Raw genomic sequence first — 26,463 nt, forward strand, 5'->3', positions numbered from 1 at the left:
ATATGCCATAGTGTAATAATACAACCCAACAAATATATGGCTAAACATTACAGGATGGATATAGAGTATCATGTTGTTTCCATTAACCAAGAAAGGGTTGAGTTGCCATTGAAACAGTATGGAAACCCCATCAACAGCACCTCATTTCACCTCTAATTAAATATACAGATATTAGAGAGAAATCTGCTCGTCTACAAATATATACAAATATATCCTGTACGTATTTGCGGAATGACCGGGCTTTCTCTAATTGAATGTCTTTCAATGTACACGTATATAGTAAGTTACAGGAGAGTATGAAAAGGTGAAATAACTTATGTTTCCTGAACATTAGTACAACATTAGATCTACAATTACGCTGTACGGTACTGTAGCTGTGTGTCAGGTGGTTATTAGAGCAGTTTTTTGTTTAATGAGCAAACTACTCACTGGATGTCATCTTGCGCAGAATAGATGGGTCAAGTGGATTTTATCTGCCATCAAATCAAATGATGTATCTACTACATGCAGTAAAGGTTCACTGTAGTATTCCCATAGGCTGCATGCCTTGGCAAATGGCATTGATTAACAAACAGCCAAATGGGGGTGTGACCCTGTTTACCACTAAGAAGCTATGGCAATGAACTGTCACTTTTAATCTGATTCTCCACATTGCTAGGGTAAATGAACTATAGACAGTAACCCCATCTTCCCTCGTTCCATATACTCTGCCACTGCCAGGTCCTCCCAGGAACAGGTGCTTGCACCCACACACCACTTGACACTCCTGATCAGAAGTGTTGCAACAATTAAAACTCTAACAAGACTGTGTAATAAGATTCAAGTGTGTTGTGACGGAGCAAGCCTGCATTACATTATGTCCCTACTAGCTCTTGTTTAATCCTGAGTAACTTAACTGACTGCTGCTGTGCTCAAGGGATCTTGAGTCAACCCACAAAGAAACAATCATTGACTTTATATGAGACTTCAGGGCTTTACATCGGCTTAACGTGCAATAAGTGTAGTTCAGTGTTGCTTAAATGTTTTATTTTATGGATTAACTAATAAGCAGATGCTTTAATTTCATCCCTGCTGTTTCTCTTCTTTAATCTGTTTTAACAGTACTAAGCATCCCAGAATCAACCTGCCATGAAATGCTTATTTTCTAGATCACCACTGATTATCAAAATTGTCTAGATATATTTATATGGTTTTAAGATAATTCATATTTCAATATTAGATTATTATATCACTTTTGGGAAATTCCAAAAGTTAATTTAATAAACCATTAGCTTTTACTGTTGTTCCATTACTGTTACTCTGCAGCAAACAGTGGGAATTCCCAGCACTCCACCGCTTTTCCACTTGACAAAGCTTTCATCTGTAATCACTGCAGATTACCGATCCTTCCAGCAGTCATGGAGCTCATTTGCAGACTAGAACTAATGCAAAAATTATTTAGGCAGGTATTTCATAGAAGACCATCAGGAATAAAATGTATGTTTCTCTAGTGCAGGCATGTCCAAACGGTGGCCCTCCAGCTGTTGTAAAACTACACATCCCAGCATGCCTTGCAATAGTTTTAGCATTCCTTAATAGCAAAACTGTGGCAAGGCATGATGAGACTTGTAGTTGCACAACAGCTGGAGGGCCGTAGTTTGGACATGTCTGCTCTAGTGTTATGGAATAAGACTCTAGAATTAAAATAATGACCCTGTCTCAAACTAATTCGCAGGGAACCTATACCAATTTGGTTAAATAGAAGATCATTAATGAAGAGAAAAATAGCCACTGTGCAGTACAAGTTCCAATTCATTTTATCTGCAAAAACACCTTTATTCTTTTGTAAAAAACTCGAGGAGCAGCAGTTGCCACAGGGAGAGGGAAAGACCGGGGCAAATTCAAGATTTGTAGCAGAAAATGAGAAATACGCACTGGGGTGCCTCGTTTTGTAGAGCAATACAGAACTGAGATTTCACATTGCAAAACAAGATTATTATAAGGCACAGGTTATCAAAGTCGGTCCTCAGGACCCCAGACAGTACATGTTTTACAGGTCTCCTCACAGAATCAAGTGACATCATTAGCTCCACCTGTGGATATTTAATGTATATGCTGAGGCAAAAACACTGATCTAGACTAATTGGGACCCAATCCATATACTTTCGCCGTTTAAAGCAATTTCTTGTACGATTACTAAGTCAAAACAGCAAATGCGCCCAGATTACGTATTTACGTTGAACTAATTGTTTGATTATTGTGTTCACTTTCTTTTAGATATAAAAGTCCAATAAAAGCTATGTTTTAAATAAATACATTTATCATACAATTATTACTGTGTTAAAGAGTGCGCCCAAAAAAAGCACATTTGTCTTTTGCGTTTGCGTCTATGCAAACAAACCCCATGCATGATATTTAAAAATGCGCCAGTCAGTAATGAGTGCACCTGTGCACCTGCCGGGTGACCTGGAAAACCTGAACTGTGTGGGGTCTTGAGGACAGAGTTTGAGAACTCCTAGGTTAATTAACAGAATGTTTCTTTGTTTTTGATCTGTTAAGCTAAATATACTTTGTATAGTGTATAGGGTCAATCTGCCAGTTATCGGATGATCGGCTTGTGTTATTTTGTAGTGTGCAGATATGATCGTCTACCGGCAGAACGCTCGGCTTTGACTTTCTGATCAGGTAGTCTTGACAAAAGATGTTGTCCAAAAGATCCCGATACTGTGCAGTGTGTGGGCATTCTCATAACTCAGCCCATATTTCCTGCTGTTTAACCTACCTAAGGTGCAAATGGGATAAATAGACGAAACACCACCATAGTAGGGGTCCCGCACACACTATATATAACTGACAAAGAGTCACAATTAAAGCCATGACTCTGGCTCTCTGGCAGCCATTCACTAATGCCCAATGTGAAAAATGATTTTGATTGTCTACAAGGGAACAGGAGTCCTGTTTAGATTATAAATAGAATATATCAGTTGGGAGCAATAATGTCTTATTTTCAAGTAAAATTGTGTTTTTCTAAATTTTTTAATGTATTTTATACCCTTGTCCTTCAGAGTGGAGGCTGGACTAAGATCCTGTATAATGTTTCCAGGTTTCTGAGGCATATACTGTACATTAATGTGATTGATGTGTGCTGGATGGAACATAATGGTGCAATTATTGCAAGGTCATGGTGTTTTTTGTATTTGAATCCACAAACATACAGTATACACACACACACACATATACATACAAATAATATAAATTCCTTTTTTATCTAGTGCCGCAAACAAGGATATTGGCCACTGGAGGAGCTTCATGCAATCAAGATATTTTACAGGTACCTTTTATCACTCTGTCTGTTATATGAAGTACACATGTATCCTTATACACTTCTGTCACAGTTGCTCCAAAGAGCCCATCTTGGTGCATCTTGTCCCATGCAACTTGGGTGTCTCTTTTGTTTGAGTTTATATCCGTCGCATATATTAATCAATTGGATGTGACAAATCCACTTAATGGGAATGCACTGCACTGAATTATTTGATGCCACATTGTATGCAAAGTACTACAATGTAGTGCCAAGGGCTTTTTTTTGTGCCTCGTTGTGCTTCATCTGTCACTTTGCACTTCACACTGGCTATACACTCGGATGAAAAGGCTTTAAAGCTGGCCATAAACTGGCCATACACTAGTGCGATTTGGCCACTTTTCACCCAATTCAGATGGATCGGGCTGAGAATTGTGGGGAAAAGTGGCCAAAGTGCATGTGTTTGACATCTTATCCAATGCACATTAATGAAGTTTCTTAATGAAACTTCATTAATGCACAAGGCCCTCCTCCCTCATGTGCTTTTCCGACTCTTAATCTTTTATTCCATTCTCCCTTTGAGGGCATCTAATTTCTGAGATGTGTACCACCCTGATGCTTATTCAGTGTTCTTTGCTGATGTAGCACATTTATATACACAGTGCTTCCTGTATACTGCCCTACTTTGTCATGAACTGTGTTCTTGTTTTGCCTATTAGTTTATGTAATCTGTAAGTGGGTGCTGCATTACACATTACATAGTGGAGCCTTATAGTTGTGTGATTGAGACAACAGAATTGAACTATTCAAAATATACTAATAAGGAAAGAGATTTTCATTGGGATGTGGTCAGTATACAACAGTCAGGATGCCAGTGTTCACAACACCGACAGCAGCATCATAACTGTCAGAATATTGGCCCATTCTACCGGTAAGTATTATGCTGGGTCAACTATATCGGCAGTGTCGCGGGAGTCACAATATAGTACATACACACTGACCGATATCGTTACTGATATCGGTCAGTGACGTCACCCGCCCGCTCCGTACAAGCAGTTGTCATGATTGAACTGCATGTACAGACGACAGCAGGATAGTTATAGATGCATGGGAGCATACATACTGGCCGATGTGCAGTGATATCATCAACGATAACGATATCATCCGGATTGTTAGGATAAAATTGCCCAGTATGTGTGTATAACATAAGCATTAGGGTACGGGTAGGGAGGTAAGGCTTACACTGTGGGAGTAGGAGTTTAGGGTTAAGCTGTGGGAGGGGTGAATTGGGCTGCAGGAGGAGGAGATTTGGGTTATAATGAAGGGTTGAGCTGCAGAAGGGGGAGGTTACAGTTAGGCTGTGGGAGGGGGAGGTTAGGGTTATGACGTGGAGAGTGAGGTTAGGGTGTGGGAGGGTAGGGTTAGGCTGTGGGAGGGGTGGGTAAAATGTGTCGGGATTATGACAGTCAGGATGTCATTGCGGGTAGTTTGATCATAATCATCCTGACTGGATCCCATACCCAACCCCTTTATTCCTAGCCTAGGCATGTGATTTACATGGTAATGAGACCTGTGTACTATTAGTCTTAAATAAACCGCATAGGATACATTGAATCATTTTGTTCCTATAGAAACAAAGACAACATCAGCTGGAATAGGTTTTATTATTATTTTTGTGCTTCATAGAGTTTTATCAGTTATACAGCTGATCAGGATCTGAATCCACTAAATCTGCATGAAAATCCTTGAAAACTCTTACAGCGCAGTGTAATCACAAAGGTGATGTGCGAGTAAAATGCACAATGTCAGAGATGTCTTGCAAAAGTGCTTGGCATTTCTGGGAAGTGGCTACACCTTCCTAGCCGGTGACAGGGCGTTACTGGGCTGTGACTGGGAGGTGGCTACACAAACGGACAGTGATGATAACCCTGCTCCTGCCTGCAATAAGGCTGTTGCATGTTTCAGTGGTGCGACTTATGCTGGCATCTGAAGATGAACCATGCTGAAGTCCATTCAGTCCATACATATTCATACACAGAAATGTACACCAGGAGAAGACTTTGTAGTGGTATTTGCATAAAGTCACAGACCTGTGACTGCCAGTGTATGCAGCCGATTCTGAAGCCACCTCTGAATCAAACCAAAGATCTGGTTAAATATTTCACAAGTAACAAAAATATTACTGAAAAAGGAGTAAGTTGTGGATTATTTAGCCAAACCTTGCCCACCTCCATCACCCCCCCCCCACCTCCCCTGTGTGCACAGTGGCCATGCACATGCGTATTTCCGAATATGCGCTTGCGCAGATCAAAAACATTGGTCCCTGGTGCAAATACTGTATGCTGGGGACTGATCAAACCAGAATCAGGCCCACAAACTGTGAGTCAGTGGTCCAGAGGTGTAACTCAATATTTTGTACCCCGGAAGGGGTTTATGCCAGGACGGTCAACCTCTGTTAATATTAGATGTTTAAACTGACATCTCCAGGCCTCTCACGGAGAGGAATCCTCCTCTGTTATAGTATCCCTGGATGCGGCAAAAGCCTTTGATTCTGTGGAGTGGCCTTTTCTGTGGGAGCTCCTGCGATGTATTGGAGTGGGGCGTGGCCTTCAAATTGTGTCGCTCGCTCAAGGCAACGCCCAATTTTGCCACTGCTGCCGCTCCGCATGTGCACAGTGTCTATTCCTCACTGACAAGCGGATAGCAGAGGGGACTCCCAACTGTCCCCCCCACTGCGGGACACTGCTGGCTCTGGGCGGGCTGCAGGAACATCCCCAAAAACCGGGACATTCCCGCGATAAACGGGACAGTTGGGAGGTATGTAAAAATGGTTTGCCAGCATTTCTTCATAAATATCTCTTCTAGCATTTAACTATTTTTTCTCGCTAGATGTAGTTTTATCTATCAATAATTAATCTTGCATATGCTTATGGGTAAAACTGTCATTACAGCTCATTATATAATAGAACATTTCGATTCACATGAGATGGCCTGAACTTCTGAAGGGCATACAATTAAGGACACATGAGATTTAATGGTAAAAAGGTTGGAAATCTGGAGTCACAACTGTCAGGCGATACATGACTGATCCACAGATACATATGTTCCATTTATCCTCTTTCTCTTTGTCATTTGTCCTTTATGTGCATTTACAGCGTGAGGTAAGGGACTCGCTCCCTGCTAGCACCGGAGGGGATTACCTACACGTTTCATACATGCAGGGCCGTTTCTAGAGGCGGACAAGCCGTGCAGCAGCCCGGGGCGCCGCACGGCTTGTCCGCCTCTGAAACAGCCAGGGCGCCCCGCAGTCTCCCCCAACGCCGCTAACGCCGCCGCCTCCTCCTCCGCCGCTCTGTGTCCCCGGCCGGTCCGACTCCACGCACGACAGTGCATAAGCGGAGGCTGAGATTTCCCTGGAAAGGGGAGGGGAACGCATTGTGCGTCTCTCCTTCCCCTCGCTCACGTCACTGGGCTGCCGCTGTCAGCCAATCAGAGCTCGGGCACGAGATATGAATGGCTGACGGCTCAGCTCAGGTACACACACTGAAGGGGAAGGAAAGAGGCACGATGCGCTCCCCTCCCCTCGGAAGCAGCGGCAGCAGAGGCAGAGAAAAAGTGAGTTTGGCATTGTGGGGGCATATATTTGTGTCACTGTGGGGGCATATGTGTGGCGCTGTGGGGGCACATCTGGCACTGTGGGGGCACATCTGGCACTGTGGGGGCATATATTTGTGTCACTGTGGGGGCATATGTGTGGCGCTGTGGGGGCACATCTGGCACTGTGGGGGCATATATTTGTGGCACTGTGGGGGCATACATTTGTGTCACTGTGGGGGCATTTATTTGTGGCACTGTGGGGGCATTTATTTGTGGCACTGTGGGGGCATTTATTTGTGGCACTGTGGGGGCATTTATTTGTGGCACTGTGGGGGCATTTATTTGTGGCACTGTGGGGGCATTTGTTTGTGGCACTGTGGGGGCATTTATTTGTGGCACTGTGGGGGCATTTATTTGTGTCACTGTGGGGGCATATATTTGTGTCACTGTGGGGGCATATGTGTGGCACTGTGGGGGCACATCTGGCACTGTGGGGGCACATCTGGCACTGTGGGGGCATATATTTGTGTCACTGGGGGCATATGTGTGGCGCTGTGGGGGCACATCTGGCACTGTGGGGGCATATATTTGTGGCACTGTGGGGGCATATGTGTGGCACTGTGGGGGCATTTATTTGTGGCACTGTGGGGGCATTTATTTGTGGCACTGTGGGGGCATTTATTTGTGGCACTGTGGGGGCATTTGTTTGTGGCACTGTGGGGGCATTTATTTGTGGCACTGTGGGGGCATTTATTTGTGGCACTGTGGGGGCATATATTTGTGGCACTGTGGGGGCATATATTTGTGGCACTGTGGGGGCATATATTTGTGGCACTGTGGGGGCATAGCTGGCACTGTGGGGGCATATTAGTAAACGGCATCAGTTGTGCGGCAGCGGCACATGGGGCATAATGTGTAATGGGCATTACGATGTGGGGAGTATTGTGTAATTGCCATCACATTGTGGGGTCTAATGGGCATCATGGTGTGCGGCGTAATGTGTAATTGTCATCACGGTGTGCGACATAATGTGTAATTGTCATCACGGTGTGCGGCGTAATATGTAATCGTCATATCAGTGTACGGCGTAATGGGTAATTGTCATCACGGATAAATAGTGTATAATGATTTAAGTAGCCTGTCATTGTTTGGCCTTGATCTGTGAGGCGTACTAGGTCACTGTGTGGCCCTCAGCCCGCCAACTTAAGTGCGGGAGGACAATAACAATTCCTGCAGTAACCAATGTCTGGTCATGCAGGTTGCAAAAGTGTGATATAAGGTAATTGTTTTCCTGCTAGACCAAGCCTTATATTAAGCCACACCCCTTTTAAAATTAAGCCACACCCCCTATTTCGGCGCGCGCCTCCGGCGCGCACAATTTCTATGATACCATGTTATGTTTTTTTTTGTTTTTTTTTTTGGGGGGGGGGGGGGGGGGGCGCATCTTGATTTCTTCGCCCTGGTAGCTAAATTGTCTAGAAACGGCCCTGCATACATGATTTATACTCTCCCACGTACCCATCATGATAATTATGTGTCACCCTTTCTGATCACTGTTCATGATTGAACAAATAATCCTAATATATCATACGTATCAAAGTCACAAAACAGAGATCCTTTACAAACCAGGAATACATGTGAATGCACAGTGCACATTAAGTTTCGGTGCACTGAGCCTAATTCAGACCTGATCATTTGGCTGCTAATTTTTGGAGCCCTGCGATTGGGTATACGCCACCCCGCCAGAGTGAAATCCCACCCAGTGCAGGCCTGCAAACGGCTTCGCATGGCTTGCTTAAATTAGCTAGATTGACAAATCGCTGCAAATCCATTTTTCAAGCTGCTCACCTTCAAAGGATTGTCCCAGTGTGTACAGTTTGGGCGTAGCCCAGGACTTACTCGACACCTGCGTTCTTTTCTGACACTCCCAGAAAATGGCCGGACAACAACTCCAGTGGGCCTGATTCAGAGTTGTACACTAATGTTGCATACCCTCCAACATGGCCCATTCCATTAGGTACAAAATGCTCTGTTTCTGGACTTCCCTGCCAGCGGCAGTTGCAGAGGTTGGGCTGCAGCACAGTCCAATATTCAAAAAGGGGAGCCACACCTAATGTCACTCCAAGCATCACTGTCCTGGACTCACTGACAGTTGATGTAAACCCCCCTCTTTGAATTTCGGTCTGTGCTGGAGTGCAAATGATGACTGCCTGTACATAGCCGCCACACAGACAGACAGAAAACCTGCCCTGTGCAAATCTGCAAGAGAATTGCAAATGGATCACTATAAACTATTATCTGCAAATCCATACACAATTCATTCAACATCGAATGATTTTTCCAGTCTGTGCAATTGTGAGAAGCTCTGACCCTTCCACAACTCTGTGACAGAATCTGGCTAAGTGAGGCCGGAGCTGATGTCACACACCAACCCTTCCAACAACCTGGCCACGCCTGTGTTTTTCCTGACACTCCCAGAAAATGTCCAGTTACCACCCACAAATGGCGGCTTCCTGTCCTTCAAATTGCGAGAGGATTGTGATGAGATATTTTCACTATTTCTGTCGCTACGATCTACAATCCATTCGCATGTGCAGTGGTTCGATAGGATTGCGAATTTGCTCAATGGCAATCAACTCTGAATAATACCCATAGTATGTGCAAAATGGCCGTGCAATATATTGGTCATTATGTCGCCCGGAGAGGAGACATTCAGCAGGAGTTCTGGGGGCGGGGCTTGAACGTTACATCATTAAGCCCCGCCCCCATTCTTGAACATGACCAGATTTGCACATCTCCGTGGAGGGGGCGGGACTAAAATCGGGACCCTCCCGGCCATTCCGGGAGGGTAGGAAACCCTGGGTTACATATATTTGTACAAATGTATGATCAAGCCCCCCAGCCATCATCAAGGCTTCTCTGAATATTGGAGGCCCCTTTCGCTATATCTAGGTGTGGGGTGCTATGATCTGAATAGTTGCAGCTTGCTTGTAGATCTGTCCATTGGCTGAAAATGGTTATGTATGAACATCTAAGGAAAAATTCTTATAATCCTTATAATTTTACCAAAAATACCAATCATCTGCATATCAAATAATTAAATGTATTTCTTCTACGAATAATAATAATAAGATAATAACTAAGATGACTTGGAAAGAGATACAGCGGAGAGAGAACAAGTGCCAGCCAGATAGTTCCTAACTGTCATTTTAAAACACAGATTGTAACATGTCAGTTAGGACTCAGAGGCGTAACTAGAGCTTTGTGGGCCCCATAGCAAAATCTTGAAAGGGCCCCCCCATGAAAAAAACCACATAGGCATCCACTTAAAAAAAAAAAAAAATCCTCTGCACTGCAGGCTCACCCCTTTCACACGACACAGAGATGCAGGACAATAGGGAGGAGATAGATAAAAGGTGGTAGGGAGGGTATAGAGAGACGCTAGAAGGTGGGGAGGGGATAGAGAGACGCTAGACGGTGGGGAGGGGATACAGAGATGCTAGACGGTGGGGAGGGGATACAGAGATGCTAGACGGTGGGGAGGAGATACAGAGACGCTAGATGGTGGGGAGGGGATACAGAGACGCTAGACGGTGGGGAGGGCATACAGAGACACTAGACGGTCGGTAGGGGATACAGAGACACTAGAGCGTGGGGAGGGGATACAGAGATGCTAGACGGTGGGGAGGTGATAGAGAGATGCTAGACTGTGGGTAGGGGATACAGAGACGCTAGACGGTGGGGAGGGGATACAGAGATGCTAGACGGTGGGGAGGGGATACAGAGATGCTAGACGGTGGGGAGGAGATACAGAGACGCTAGATGGTGGGGAGGGGATACAGAGACGCTAGACGGTGGGGAGGGCATACAGAGACACTAGACGGTCGGTAGGGGATACAGAGACACTAGAGCGTGGGGAGGGGATACAGAGATGCTAGACGGTGGGGAGGGGATACAGAGATGCTAGACGGTGGGGAGGAGATACAGAGATGCTAGATGGTGGGGAGGGGATACAGAGACGCTAGACGGTGGGGAGGGCATACAGAGACACTAGACGGTCGGTAGGGGATACAGAGACACTAGAGCGTGGGGAGGGGATACAGAGATGCTAGACGGTGGGGAGGTGATAGAGAGATGCTAGACTGTGGGTAGGGGATACAGAGACGCTAGACGGTGGGGAGGGGATACAGAGACGCTAGCCGGTGGGGAGAGACACTAAGGGATAGGGAGAGAGGATAGTGTGATGCTGGGTGGCAATTACACTCTAGTAACCAGCACCAATAAGCACTAATTACATACAAGTGGGGTAATTACATAAACACATTTACTCACCTCAGACTGCCTGCAGTTGCTCTTCTGGCTGTCAGGCTCTCATTCATTCTCAGCCAAATCATTCTGGCTGTCAGGCTCTCTCTTGTCATGTTGTCAGACCAGGGTAGAGATACCACCTGACCTCAGCCCGGTCATCTCAACTAGCCCCCTGACTGTTGAATACCCTGTCTGCCCTGGCCACCAGGACATCACCCCGGCATGCCGCTACATGGGATCAGCGTCAAGCAGCCGCCCCCCTCCCAGACAGTGCCCAACATTAGCGCCGCAGTCCCCCTTAACTCCCCCGCTGGCCGCCCCCTGACATCAGCGTCTCCCGGCCTCACCCCCCCTTGCCCAGGCCTCTGCCCGGGAACCTGCATTGCGGTCCCTTATAAATCCCCGCTGGCCGCAGCCACCACCAGACCCACGACTCCCCCCCTGCACATGGCGCACATGCATCAGCGTCAATTGACCTCCTCGCACAGCGGACGTCCGGACTCCATCCCCATCTGTCTGCCATCACCGTTGCCGGCATCTGCATGACCTGGACCCCCCGCCGGTCACGCTGATTGTGAGCGGTCACACAGTCCTTCGCAGTAGATATTAGCAGTGAGCTGACACTGCTCCCTGGATGGTGCTGGGGGTAGCATGCTGGGCCCGCGGGCCCCCCCCCAGCTGCCGGGCCCCATAGCAACTGCACCCCCTGCACCCACTCTAGTTACGCCACTGCATAGACTCCTTTGTTCTGTAAACGGAGTTCAAAATAGTGTCTATTAATTAAGCCATAACCTATATAATTTTGTAAGAGATGAGAGTGGAAGAGCACACGTGTATTTTCCATTTGTTTCACGGAGATGTTATTTTGGGATGCAAACTGACTTTGTTTCTAATTTATATTACATGTTTAGGTTTTGTCAGACATTTTCAATGCTCCAGTGCACACTCTTGCCACCTCTAACTCTGCCTGTCTCGGATGTGCATATCAAGCAGCTCATGGTAAGAAGACTCATTAAAAATGACTGTGTATTTTATTGCTGTCTAATCCTCCTGCAATACACAAACCTCTTGTTAAGCTTGTCACACAGGCCAAGTTTCAGGCAATCTTTTGTGCAGAGCCATATTTGTTTTCCTCGTGTAAATATCTGCAAGTGACAAAAGCACAGAATGAGCATTGTTGGTTCTGAAAAAAAGAGCAGCATCCTGGGAAATAATAATTAATTGCTGTTAACTGGGAAATGAACATTGCAATGCAAGCCTATTGTGGCAATAGATTGTCATTTATTAAAGAATTGCATAGAATAATGAGAGAGCAAGAGAGAGAAAGCGCGCGCGCGAGAGAAAGCGAGAGAGAGAGAGAGAGAGATTGGTTGGAGATGTATTGTACTGTCATTTAATTAAATTGTGTTTGGCCCTCTACTAAAATCAGTGGCAATATTTGTGGCACAGTCTTTTTTTAATAACTGCACCTAAATTATTAGGGTAAGAGAAAGTTGCAGAAATATTGTGGTGCACTGCACTTAGAGTTAGTGATTTCCCTCCTTTTATTCATATAAGACTTCGGTGGGCTGTGAGATTAGTGACCACTGTTCTGCCACGTTAGTGCTGTTGGACAGAAGGCTGGACAAATACTGTCCGGGGGAATGCAATGGTAGGAGCCCATGTGTGAGGGTGTGGCAGTCTCCAGAGGGGGTGTGGCCAACTGCCACAGAGCTTATTCTTTAGCAATTTTGCTAAGCAATTTTTCTGGTGTCAAGATATCCCATGGAGAGCACATACACACGCAGAGATTTGTGCTAAGCAATTTTGCTAGGCAATTTTGGTAAGCAATTTTGCTTAAGCAAAAAAAGGCAGGGTAGTGGTTCAGAATGAGAGATTGCGATCAGTATCTCTCATTCTGTACACACAGACAGATTTGCAGTCATTTGCTAAGCAATTTGACTAGATTGTGACTGCATGCACTGACTTAGCAAGAGATATTTAATCTCTCCGAGCATACACACAGAGAGATCTGTGCTTACTTTCTAAGCAATCTAGTCAGATTGTTTAGAAAATAGCACAAATTTGCTCCGTGTGTACACCCCTTAACCATTAGAGAGTGGGGCCCACTGGGTGTTTCCCCTGTACCCTTGTGGGTATAAAAATGACCAATTAAGTTACATTGGCTACATTATATTGGACCATTCACCAGGATCTTTTCAAAGAAAAGACAATTAGCAAGGCTCATTTTCTGATGGTGAGTCTTTCATTTTCAAGATGCTGTGAGATCACCCTCTGTACAGTGGATGAATTACTTTGTAGTGCATGGTGTAGGATGCATCAGCAATATGAAATGTAACAGTTTTCTGACCTTAATTTTACCTGCCACGAGACAGGCCACATTCAGTCAATGTTAAGAAACGTTAATAATTTGGCCTCATTCTAATTGTATGTGGTACTGCAGTCCCTAATGACACACTTATCCAGCTTGTTCTGCAACTGAAAACATAATATCTGGCCTTTTATTACAGAGTGATATGCACTCTCATATTTGAGATCTCTCAAAAGTAATCTTGGGACATAAGTGTATAAGAGAAGGCATAAAGGGGCAGATGTCCAAACCCTGGTAAAGTGACAAAGCGTTGATAAAGTAGAAGGTGATAACGCAGCAGCCAATCATCTGTGTTTAAAAAATAACAGATAGGAGTTGATTAGCTGGTGCGTTATCACTTTCCACTTTACCACCGCTTTATCACCACTTTATTAGGCTTAATACATCTGCCCCTGCATGCAATTGGTGGCGCCAATTACATGATGCAAGCCAGTCATCACTATCAAAAAATTGTGCCGGTGCCCAACCGGTTTGTAAATGCATGGAGCTCTAAATCTGCTACAGTAGATTATATCTTCCAAGCTTTTCCTTAATAAAAAAGAATGTGGGCATAGGTGTCAGGGGCATGCAGCACTGTGTTCCCTCTACCTTCCCCGGTAGTCTCTGAGACTTTTTTTCATTTCGAAAAAAGGACAGCAGCAGCAGTGATGGAATCAATGGCTATGCAGCCGGTGCAGTACAAAGGGACTTACTGCAATGAATGGGTCCATGGTTAACAGTATCATAATGGACAGCCAGGTACTATAATGAGTCAGACTGTTTCATCATATAAAGCTGCTGCTGCTGGTCCTCACAAAGATTGTCCAGCTGATCAGCCTTGTGCTGGGCTGTTGTTCCCCTGTCTGCTCCTCGCTTACTGTTACCCTTTTGTCCCTATCCCTATAATGGGACATACAGTATATTACACCTCACAATTGCGCTTTTGTGGCAAACTGCATTTCTAGGTGGACTTTGACCAGCGTAATTGTAAATACAGTGACGTGAGATAGTTTCCCATTTAACATTGATGTGATCTTAATACTTTTTTGCAATGTCATTTTACAAGGGTGTTTACAAGGACGTTAAAGAGTTAGCATGATCAGATTTTGGCATCTGTAAATTGACCCTTACTATTTTTGCATTCCATTCAGAAATAGGCGGAATGTTTCTTGTTGTGCCATATAAACGTGCAGTGTTTAATTCAATTGTACTTTAGGTTACTCTTCTAATTGTTTAGCAGCTGAGATTTTCAAAGCATTTATTTCCTGCAGTTTCTATGCCCCGCTTGCTTTGTCTTTCAAATTGTAGATTTATAATGTGCTTTGTGAAATACTAATAAACTGATACTATGAATACAAGATCAGAATGTGCAGAACAATGTCTGTATTCAATCATGTTCCAAAGAACAATGTGATTTATTGTCCTTGAAGCTATAAGGTGACCTTGACTTCCTTTTGTCAATATTTGCTACTCCTCATTAGTCAATCTTCACTTCAACAATATTTAAAAAATGATCAAACCAGATTAACTGTTTCAGAGTTATGTGGCATTTAGAAACGCCGTTAAACATAGTCAGATTAACATCTAGTTATTTGGGTAAATGAAAGCCTGGAACAGATTTTTCAGGACAGTCAGCTTAGGTCTTCCACTATTCCCTTCATGTTGCTTCACATATATCGGTGAGGTGCAACTAGGGATGCCAAGGCATGCCCGTTATTAGACTGCACATGCGCAATCTAATCCCGAAATCCCGAGATTGAAGTACCGGACATCCCGGGATTGGCCACCCTAGGTGCAACCAAAATCGCTGTGGCTAGTATGGGTTCAACCAAAATCTCTGTGGTTAGTATGGTTAGAGCATCTATGTCATAGTGAGCTATGTAGGGGCCCTTGGCCCTCGCAAGCTTACCCATTCTCAGTGATCCAACTTCAACCACCTAATGTGAGGATACCTATGAGGAAGATGTGTGTACAAGTGGTGGCTTAGCTGAGGTAAGGTGCCCACACACTAGAAAGATCTGTATTCTTAAGATGTGCGCATAAATTAGCCTTCAAATAAATAAGACTCAAATACTTCTCTTAAGATCCCATGTGCGTTCCTATGAATCTTTTGCTAAATCTTCTGATCTTTCATGTAGCATGTAAGATCAGAAGATTTATCAAAAGATCTGCGGGAGCGCGCATCTGATCGAGATTGGCCAATTTGTGGTAAAACTTTGCCGATTGGTCGGAAATCAGACTGTCTGCAAAAAAATTGTTCTAGTGTGTGGGCACCCTTCGTGGCAGATTTATCAATGAGTGATAATCTTGCTATCACTTGTTAAAGAAGATAAATGGTGCTAAGGCCTGTCATCTCCGAACTATCATCAAATGAAAAATTAGGAGCTGATTGGTTAGAGCACCATTTATCATTTGAAATGAGTTATAAAAACAATATCACTTGTTGATAAATATGTCCCTTAATATACTCAAACCAGCGGATTGTGATTTTGACCCAATGAAATGTCCAGTGTATGTTAACCAGTGTGCAGCTTAAACTGTGGGGATTATTGAACAAATGGTGATACACCTGTACTCACTTTTACAGAGGCAAGTAGAAATTGTAATGGAATGAGGACCCAGCAGCCATCTCCTGCACCCTCTTGAATTATTATAATTTTTTAAAATGTATTTATAATGCGGCGCAGCGGGACGAGTTAGTGGCTGGTAGGGAAGAAGGATATAGACGCAGCAGCACTCGTCAACTTAGAGTTCCACTGCCACACTATAGAGGGCGCTGCAGCTGCCTTCTCTATTAGCCGGGTGCTCAATGCTGGTAGTCAGTGATCCCCTGCAGTCTCCTCCTCTGCTGCAGAGCATGAGGTGTGGACCCGGCAGACGAAGAACGGTGTGTCAAGCGGGCACTCACTATAAAAGTTAACGCTACAATCCCCGGACAGATGCCCACCGAACAGGTAGAAGGCCAGGCGAGGGAGGGGGGGCACTTAACGGGTCACTCACGTCATCAGCTCACTGCGCTTCCTAGTATGAAAGTGGGGGAGCCAGTGTGTGTTGGCTGGATTGAAAAGTACCTTGCTGGTGTTTGGCTGCCAGCGGGGACCCTCAAGCTTAAAGTGGAATGCGGGAGATGTGAGGTGACTCCAAGCACCTGTGTGCACATGTTTTACCCTCACCCCCTCACCTATTATATGTCTGACAAAACCCCCCCCCCCAACAACATTCTTTTCCCCTTTTTCCCCTGTCTCTCTTCCTAACACTCTCTTCCTCCTCTCTCTTTATCTCTCTGACACTCTTTCTCCCTGATTCTCTCTCCCTGACACACTCCTTCTCTTTTCCTGAAACTCTCTCCGTGGGGGTGGGGGGGGCTTTCAAGATTTTTGCTATGGGTCCCAACAAGTTCTAGTTACGTAGTGGTGGAGAGCTTGATAAGGGAATAAAGCATCATTCCTGGAATTTCCATAGTGGAGATTGTACTCTCCACTTCTAATGTGTAATGTGAATAAAGAGTGATACAGTGTGGTGTAATGTAAATAAGGAGAGATACAGAGTGGTGTAATGTGCAAAAAAGGTTGCTACGACGTGGTGTAATATGAATAAGGAGAAATACGGCATTGTATAATGTGAATAAGGGGCATGGCGGATTGGCCCACCGGGAAACCAAAACCAAAACTCCTGAAAAATGGGCCGGCCGCGCTCCCCCCCCCTGGACTGGCTGGGCCGCGGCACTTTGCCCACATAAAAAATGGCCACGGGAGGGCTCCCAGCTCCCGTTCCCCCATCTGGAGGCTGCAGAATGGAGCAGGTGAGCCCCCCGCCCCGCATTACATATGACGCTGCCTACCCCCCCCCCCCAATTACATATGCTCCTCCGCCAGCACCTCCCCCCCAGGCTGCCGCCAGCAATTCAATACATACGCGCTGCCGCCAGCAATCCTAAAGGGTGATCCAGGGTGGTTTAATGTGAATAGTAAAGATACAGTGGGAATAAAGGGGAATATGGGGATGTGTAATTTGAATAAAGGTCGATACGGTCATGTCATATGAATGAAGAGCAATACAGTATGATATACTGTAATGTGAAAAAAGGTATGTGGTGGTGAAATGTGAATAAAGGGCCAGATTCAGGTTGCTTCGGTCCCCAGGGTATTCGTACCGGGGACCGATAGTACGGCTCTGCGCATGATTATATGCGAATATACACATGTGCAATTGTAGCAGTTTCTGCAATGCAATAAAAATTATATTGCGATCACAGGCAAGCTTTTTTATGCTGGACGACCTTGCCCTGTGCTGGGGCTGTGATAGCATGCAGTCGCAGTTTTACTATTTTCGAAAAATTGTGAATGCTACCGAATCAGCCACAGAATTAGGTGTTGTTAGACTCTTAAGGTGCATACACACTCCCCAGCATGTATGCAAAGCGATGATGCTGAGATGGGTTGAAAATCACTCAGTGTTTACACACCAAGCAATTTTTGCCCGCCCAAGCAAAATTCCCGGGGGTGGACAGCTTTCCGTAGCAGGACGCTATGGAAAGCTGTCCACTTGGCTGGTAAGTCTAGCAGATGAGCGGCCGCGGCCGGCGATGATACGTGATCATGAATCAGCGCTCATCGCCAGCCTGTGCACACTTCGGCGGCTTTTGAGCTGAAAGCAGCTCAAACTGAAAAATGGAGGTGCTTTTAGCGTAAAATCGCCCGGTGTGTATGGGCCTTTGCTAAAGTATAAAGACTAAGGGGCAGATTTATTAAGCTTGGAGAAGAGATAAACTGGAGATAAAGCGGAGAAAAGGTAAAAGGAGATAAAGCACCAGCCAATCAGCTGTGTTTGAAAAAGACAGTTGGGAGTTGATTGGCTGGTGCTTTATCTCCTTTTACCTTTTCTCCGCTTTATCACCAGTTTATCTCTTCTCCAAGCTTAATAAATCTGCCCCCTAGATACATATCTCCTGCTTTCTGTTGGCTAACCATCATAGGAGAAATTCAATTCCGCCCGCCCCCCTCCCCCAAAAAATATTTAGAAGCTGTGTGTTTAATTGTTGATCTAATTGCCCACAGAGACGTGTATAAATGTGTTTTAAAAGTAAATTTGGGGACAGAAACAGTTGAGTTATTCTGTGAGCTGTACGGACACTATTGTGCATGATTATAAGAGAAGAGATCACAGGAGTGAAAAATTGTTTAAAGAAAGCTATGTCATCTTTCTTCATAAATGACATCCTATTTTCCAAGTAACCCTGTTTACTACTCCCTCATTATTGGTGTCCTCCTAACAGCCGATCCTTTTAATCATTTGGATTCCTGGTGGTTTTTTGACAGTCGGCTGCGGAACAGGTCAATCTGGTCAGTGAAGAAACATTTGTCAGTAGTTGGCAAAAAACAAGAAAATACTGTAAGACACAATGACAAGTACGACAAGTACCTGCATGTAATTATACATTTTAATTCAGGTTAAAACAGTTAGCATAGACATAGTTCAGTATATTGTTGAATTAGAATTCTGCGCTTATACGCACAATTTATTATTATTCCATTTTTTACAGATCTTTAAGCATTTTTTTGTTGGAATAGCATTAATGAGATTCAAAGCTGCATATTTTAGCGATGATTACTGTCATTATAAAGATATGGTTGGTTATCATATAAAATATCTATATAGAACAAAGGGGGTGATTCAGAATCCATTTTTGGCCATCTCCGTACAGGATAATAGTAAGTATAGGCTGACTTCTATCCAAAAAGGGAGGAAAATTAAATCGATGGAGAGCGACATCAAATTATTTTTCTTCCGTGCATCCGCCTACGAGTGGATGTGTAAGTGTGCTCATCCATTCGCATGCAAGTGTGTGTGTGGTGCGTCTGGCGGGGCTTGCCTACGCAGCGAATATATGCAGCCTAGCGAGCAGGTTTGCAACTTTGCGGGCATCTAAACGCCGCCCGCTCAAATGCTGCCCCCCCCTCACATGCTGAGTTCCCTGATCACATGTGAGTGGATGTTTAGCAGCCTTGCGTGCGGGGGCAAAATCATTTGATGGTCGCTGACCATCGAATGATTTTGCAAGCGCTCACAGATTTAAGTCAGCCTTAGATCTGCTACATCCTTGTACGGGAAGAGGGCGGCAAGCTGCTATCTACTGACATCAGCTGCCTGCCCCCCACACACGCGTCACGGCTGCATTACCATGGGAATGGCCAGCATTTTCATGGAGACACCCATGAAACTCTTGGCGTTCCCATGGGTGCTACCCCTCTCCGCCACCCCCCACGCCCCCGTCCACACCGCTGTGTATGAGCGGTCAGCGAATAATCAATTTCCCCGCCCGCTCGCACAAAGAGGCTGCACATGCACATAAATGATTAGCAGTCTGAAAACATCGCTCCGCAGTGCAACACGCAGGGGAATATGTGAATTAGAATGACCGCCGCTCATTGAATTCCCTATTGTTAAAGACTACAGGCTGATAAACGCAACTTGGATGTGAAAACTTCCACTTTGTGTGCACCTTAAAAATAATGTATATTCACCCGTACTCTGATTTGTGTGCTGGTTTGCGAGTGGTCTGCTCTGATCTGTACTGTACACATTGCTACAAAACTTGCATCTGAAAATATGAATATGATTGCTTCCATCCAACTCCATACATAGCTTACAGTTGCATCAATATTCCTTCACTGTGAGTTGGCAATTATGCAGCCTCAGTTATAAATGGTGATGAGGAATTATATATGCACATTACTCTGTATCATACTTGCCTACTTTTGAAAACTAGTCTCAGGGAGATTATAGTTGGTAGTAGAATTTAGCAAAGCGCCCCATTGAGGGGGCATGTCATGCTCCACCCAAAGGGCGTGTCTAGTTCCATATATGGACAGATTGTGAAAAGAGATTGTGAACGTGGCACCTAGAAGCATGGGTGTGTACTGCTACATCTGAGAGGAATCTTCTAAAATTTTATATCCAAATGTAGAGCCCCAAAGCAGTTAGTAAAGTGCTGGGAAATGGTGCTGATGATGAGTCAATGTAAATGTATCTGTCTATCATTCCTTTTCCCCCAAAATATAACAGTGTAATGTGTAGGTGAGAGGAGGGAGATTGCTGCTAATTCAGGGAGTCTCCTGCAGAATGCAGGAGGGTAGGCAACTATGCTGTGTATCACCTGTACTTGCATAAGCTTGGTTCTAAGCATGCCCAGTGCAAATAGACTCAAAATTCACTTCTCATCAACACAGCATTGGCCAGTATATTGTCATAGTATTGAATGATGATTAAGACTGAAACCTTAGAGAAGTTGTTCACTGTGAACTGTTGAAATGTAGCCTCACAATTTGTTAATAATGGCATTCTGTGGTAGCATTCACACATTTATCTGTCTACATGTTTTACTTTGCCATTCACTGGGGAATACTGTTAACCATATAACCATATAATAAAATACCCTAAAGAAACGTGAAATTACTGCCTGCAAAAATGATGTATGTTCTAGGGTTAATTAGCTAGGTGGTGAAGGAGGGGATCATTTAGCAACAGGTGGGTCTATATTTGTGGCAGAGTTCTAGGGGTTTTGTGGATTATTTATATAATCACTCAGGATAAAAGAGAGTGTAGTATATTTATAATGCACAAATAAGTGGCTGTATTACATATGCATGCAAGCATATTTCATTGGAGTCTGCACCCAGGGACAGTTAGATATTCTGTGCAAGGGTCCTTTCTAGCACTGTCAATGGAGAGTATCTAGCTGCACCCATAGGTGTGTTTAGCACTATTATCATGTATTCCACTGTTTCCTTGCCATGTGCCCCCAGGGACAAACTGCGGCTACTTTTCAGCCTTGGCATTTGAGTGAGCTTGGCCAATGTTCACACAGAGAAGTATAACCTGTGAAAATGAGCACACACTCACACTGGGTGGGATTTATTAATATACATCGCCAGCCCTCGCCGCGATGCTACTGCATATGTATCAACATATGCGGCTAGCATTGCACTGCAGTGACGGAGGCCCCCCCGCGATACCTGTGATGTGGTGTGCAGGGTGTCTCCATCACCTCTGGGCTTTGCGGCGGTCCCCGGTGTGTCCCCCCCCCCCCCTGCTGCCGGAAGGACATCCCCGGCTATGACATGCTGCTGGGGTAGGAGGAGCAGCACGGAGGACAGGGGAGGGTGGTGCGGACGGCAGGCAGCGGGCGGCGATAGAAGCCCATAGGCTTCTATAGGGTATCGCCACCCTAAGATGGTGCGGCCGGGTTTTAGTAAATTTGAAAATGCAGTAAAACGGGGGTTTTACCGCATTTTCGTCATAGTACATCCCCCCCTCTGTCTCTCTAATGCTATAGACAGCACATGGCACAGACTACAAAGATGTCCTGGCACTCTAGGCTGCGGACTCCGGTATTCCGTACCCATTTCCCATTGGTGCCCCCTCACACCAGGCACCTTGGGGGCTTCACCTCTTTTGATTCCAGGAGTTGTTCATGTGGACAGTTCCTCATGGTGGCAGCTACTTGTCCTGATAGCATTTGTTTCTGTATTTCAGGACTGGCTATGCATTCGTCACCCTCGTCCCATACAGATGTCACCAAACCGGCTGAACACAAGTTAGTAGTAACTCCAAGACCAGATGCAGGCAAGGTAACTAACAATTGTTCTTCTACATTCATTGACTGATCGGAATGTTTTATCAATGGCAGGAAAAAACATTATTCTAATGAATTTTATTTCAGGGGGACACAAGTTGTCATGTATTGTACAGTGACACATGTGCCTGCGTCTTTAGAAACACAACGTTTGCAATGAAAAGATTCATGAACAATACTGTTTGTTATTATTACTTGAAATTGGCAATTGACACAGTTCATTGCAACAGAATCCCACTGGTGCGTATGGAATGGTCTCTGCCATTACTCTAGTATTAATAGATGGGTGGCCTTTCCCTGACTAGAGGCAGTAATTGGCCCCATGTCGAGTTTTTATTTTATTTTATTTTTATAAACTTTTTATTGAGTTTTGAGTATGAGTTCAAAATGTAACATACAAATACACATCGCATGAATGGTATAATACAATATCTCATACCAGATAAGGCTGTAACTGTGTGGCTAAGTGTAGCCGTTGAGAGTCATGTAAACCTCAGATCAAATGCGGTTCACAACTGGCTATCAATGGTGGGAAAGTTTCATCAATGTAACACAGAAATTGAAAATATTGTCATTGAGATATAGGACATAATCAAAATTGTCAGACAGACGAAGACCGAGGGGGGGGGGGGGGGGTCAGGGAAGAAGGGGGGGGGGGGAGATATAATCATCATACAGTAAAGTGCGATAAAGTACAAGAAAGTTATATTAAGTAGAAAACATCATTTGAATACTCAAGGATGTGTTACTTGTAGGGTCTATAATTATGAGGTGCTATTGTTGCAGCCTTTAGGGCTAAATAAGCTAATATAACCATTGATTCGTTGGGGCAGCAACGTAAAAAGCTGTTGAGGAGGATGATTCTTGGAGGATTTTGGTCTTTATGTCGAAGTATAGGAGTGCCGAGTATTATTATCCATTACCAATTGCTGGTACAGATCACAGTGATGTGAGAAATTGCACCGATATCCCAGATTATAGCAAGATACATTATTTCTAATGATTTCCTAATTCCGCGCAGAAAAAAAATGCATCTTTTAATTGTATCATATTATGTCCAAATTATACTTCTAACAAAGAAACTTTTGGAAAAATCACAGTATATGTCTCCTCTATGCAATGTTATATTACAGTATATAGCATTTTTTTATATTCTGTGAAGTTATGATATCATTGATGTAGTGTTCATTAGGAAAATTGCTATATTATAAAGAATAATGCATCTCTTACTGTAATTATAGATCCTGGACACAAAGTGGTAGTTCATGACTCATAGGGGGAATCCAATTAGAGTCCCCTTTTCTTGCACAGTAAATTATTGTGTTAACATGCGTTAACCTATAGAATTTAGAATCATTCCCAGACCTATGGATTAACATGGTTGCGGCACCTGCAAACAAGCGACAACAAAAACATTTTTGCTACCTGGGTAGCAAAAAAGAGGTCACTGGTGTGGGGTGGTTCGGCAAGCAGCTCCCGTATGGAGAGAGCAACTCCTTAGAAAAGGTTGGGATAAAAGGAAGAAAAAAGGTAGCGCTAATATACCAATGAGCATTCAATAATAAGACATTTTATTGTGCACTTCAATATAATAAAATTTGTAAATGATAAAAATGGGTTAATAGCAACAATATAAGGCCACTGTCATCTGTATATGTTAATAGCTGGATAGTCACCCATTTCTATTAGTATCGCCTGTAGTGAAATGGGGATAAATCTTAAAAAAAACACAGTCTCTGGTGGGTTTCTCTGAAATGATGTGGTATAATTACCAATAATGTCCTCTAGAGGAATTGATCCAACTTAGGATGGCATAGCAGCGGTATTCTCCTGGGTGGTGGTGATGGAATGAGCAGAGTCCCACTTGATGGTAAAAGGATGGCTGTGAATGGTTCCCACAGCGGTGACTGGTCCGGGGATGACAAAGTGCAAAGTGCTGTGCAAGGATGGCAGTGGCAAAGTGGCTGGCCTGCAGCTCCTGCCGCGTTTCTCTGTCTGTAGGACAGCTTTTTCTTCCTTTTACCTGCAAACAAGCAGCTGCTTTTGCGACTAAATGAATAACACCACTACTTCAATTAGCCTATGGTAAGCTTTCTGCCTGCATAGCCTAGCTGCGAAGGCAGGCATTGGGCAGCCATGTTTTGGCTCGCAGACGCCGTGAACCGCCCTGCAAATGGTCTGGACACACCTCCGATGACCATATCACACCCACTCAATGGCGTGTTGGCGGCCACCCAACGCTGCATCCTCGCAATCGCTCAGACTTTGAGGGCTCACACATGCATGCTGTGGTGTGCGCGCATAGGCAGATATGCTAAAATCCACAAATGATGCTGAATTCGGCCCAAAGGACGCTACATTTACCTAACTGAATATACGCTGCTCATCTCCAATACATCTCACTGTAGCATAGTAGCAGCTACTGAAATACCAGAGTCCAACATCATGGAATGGGTTCTGGGCATTCATTGTTTTCAGAATTACTACAGAAAAATGAAGATGTTTAGCAACTACATGTATTTGCAAAGCTTATCACTTTGAATAATTAAGAATATAATTCAGTAAAAAATAAATGTACACCATTGTATTTTAATTAGAAAAGCCTGAATGATTTTACTATGAACAGATGGCATCTATAGACAGCGGCCTCACCTTACATCATGGAGGAAATGATATAGACAATTTATTCATCTACATATACCTCACATTCTGGAATCTGGTTGTTGGGAATATTCTGACACTGTTTATTGGATATAGTAACTAAAACTGCTGCCTGCTGACTGTTCTGTCAAAGTGTCCACTGTTTGACTGGAGCATCTGACTACAGGCCCCCATACACTAAATTGATTTGGGCAGATTTCACCCGTTCCTGATGGAACGGGCCGAGATATCGGCCTGAATCGGGTCAGTGTGATGTACCTTCAGGTCCGATGTGCGGTCCCATGAGCCCATGAGTCGGAGGTCGAATCGGCATGCAGGTCTGACCTCGGTCCTCACTCCCGGCAGTGGGCTGGGCAGGGAACAGGGGTCGCATGTGATCCATCACAAGATAAAGGACCGCATGTGATGCCCTGGGAAGGTCCCGGGCGGGTCGCGGTTGATCGGCTGAGCAAACACTGCTTCTGCGAGAAAGCGCAGTAGTATATGCCCAGCTTAAGGCTAGCTACACGACCAGTAATCGGGCCAATGGTTAGGGCAATTTACCTCCCCCTCGCCCCCTCCACCATGGCAGATTGCAGGTACACCCCTGGAAGAGTTAATGAACAACAGAACTATCACTGTTCCATCCTTCATTAATATGCATGGTGTCAAATGTGACTGTAAGATGTCGCATGTGACCCGCTGCAGCACACAGTTGAGCGTATTTATCAGACAATATGCATGATGTGTCATTCAGGTACAAATACATTCCAATCGGCAAATAATGCAAATATCGTCCTGATGTGTACCCACCCTAACCATGCCTGCCAATAAGTGGCCACGCTGCTCAAACCGCCAATCATGTCGTGCCACCGCTACAGTCTGATTAACTGTCCAAGAGATACTAATATTAGCATAGATTTGCAAGGTGCGCCCGGTGCCAGACAGGAGGGAAGAACAGGACGTAAATAAATGCAGACATGGAAACAAAACGTATGGAGGACCCTGCTCATGGGGGTATGGGTCATAGGGTCGACAGTAACAAGGTCCACAGTTAATAGGTCGACCACTATTGGTTGACAGGCCATATGACGACACAAGAAAAAATTCGACATACCTAAGGTTGACGTGGTCAAAGGTCGACACAAGCAATAGGTTGACATGAAAATTGTCAACATGAGGTTTCATGTTTTTTTATTTTTTTTATTATTTGGTCCCCGCACCCAGGGCTGCGAATGGATGCAAAACATCCATTTGAAGCCGTTCAGAGAAGGGGGGGGGGGGGGCATTAAAACCACCTGCAGCGTTGCAAAATTTGCAGCACTGCATGTGGATCAGAATAAGGTCCAAACTCTGCAAACACAGTGGACTTTTTGTTGTACATATTTTCTTAGGACAAAGACTCTATAAACTAATTACCATAATACATTCACAAGTGGCATTGCACAAACTGATACAGAGAGATGGTACAGTATCTATTAATTAAAGGAGTCCCACCGGCGCATTCCCTTGATACATCATGTGGAGGTCATGGAAGCTAGGATAACAGACTGAGAGGTCAATCCCTGCACATCCGGATAGGACACAGTGGACTATCTGTACACTGACCTCCTCTGACAGGGAAGATAGAGAAAGAGTATCGCTATGTGGTGC

The 26,463-nt window shown here is 44.5% G+C and overlaps 1 protein-coding gene across 1 annotated transcript in view; it reads left to right on the top strand.

The window, feature by feature from the left end:
• XYLB (xylulokinase) overlaps window positions 1–26,463 on the top strand; it is a 153,485-nt gene that overhangs the window by 124,744 nt on the left and 2,278 nt on the right. Inside the window, exons 16-18 of the mRNA XM_083189068.1 lie at window positions 3,252–3,310; window positions 12,097–12,184; window positions 22,071–22,165. Of these exons, the coding sequence (XP_083045194.1) occupies window positions 3,252–3,310; window positions 12,097–12,184; window positions 22,071–22,165 (242 nt within the window). The remainder of the gene's footprint in view (window positions 1–3,251; window positions 3,311–12,096; window positions 12,185–22,070; window positions 22,166–26,463) is intronic.

This window comes from Crinia signifera, chromosome 5 (assembly GCF_055691185.1).
Source record: "Crinia signifera chromosome 5, ASM5569118v1, whole genome shotgun sequence".
NCBI lineage: Eukaryota > Metazoa > Chordata > Amphibia > Anura > Myobatrachidae > Crinia > Crinia signifera.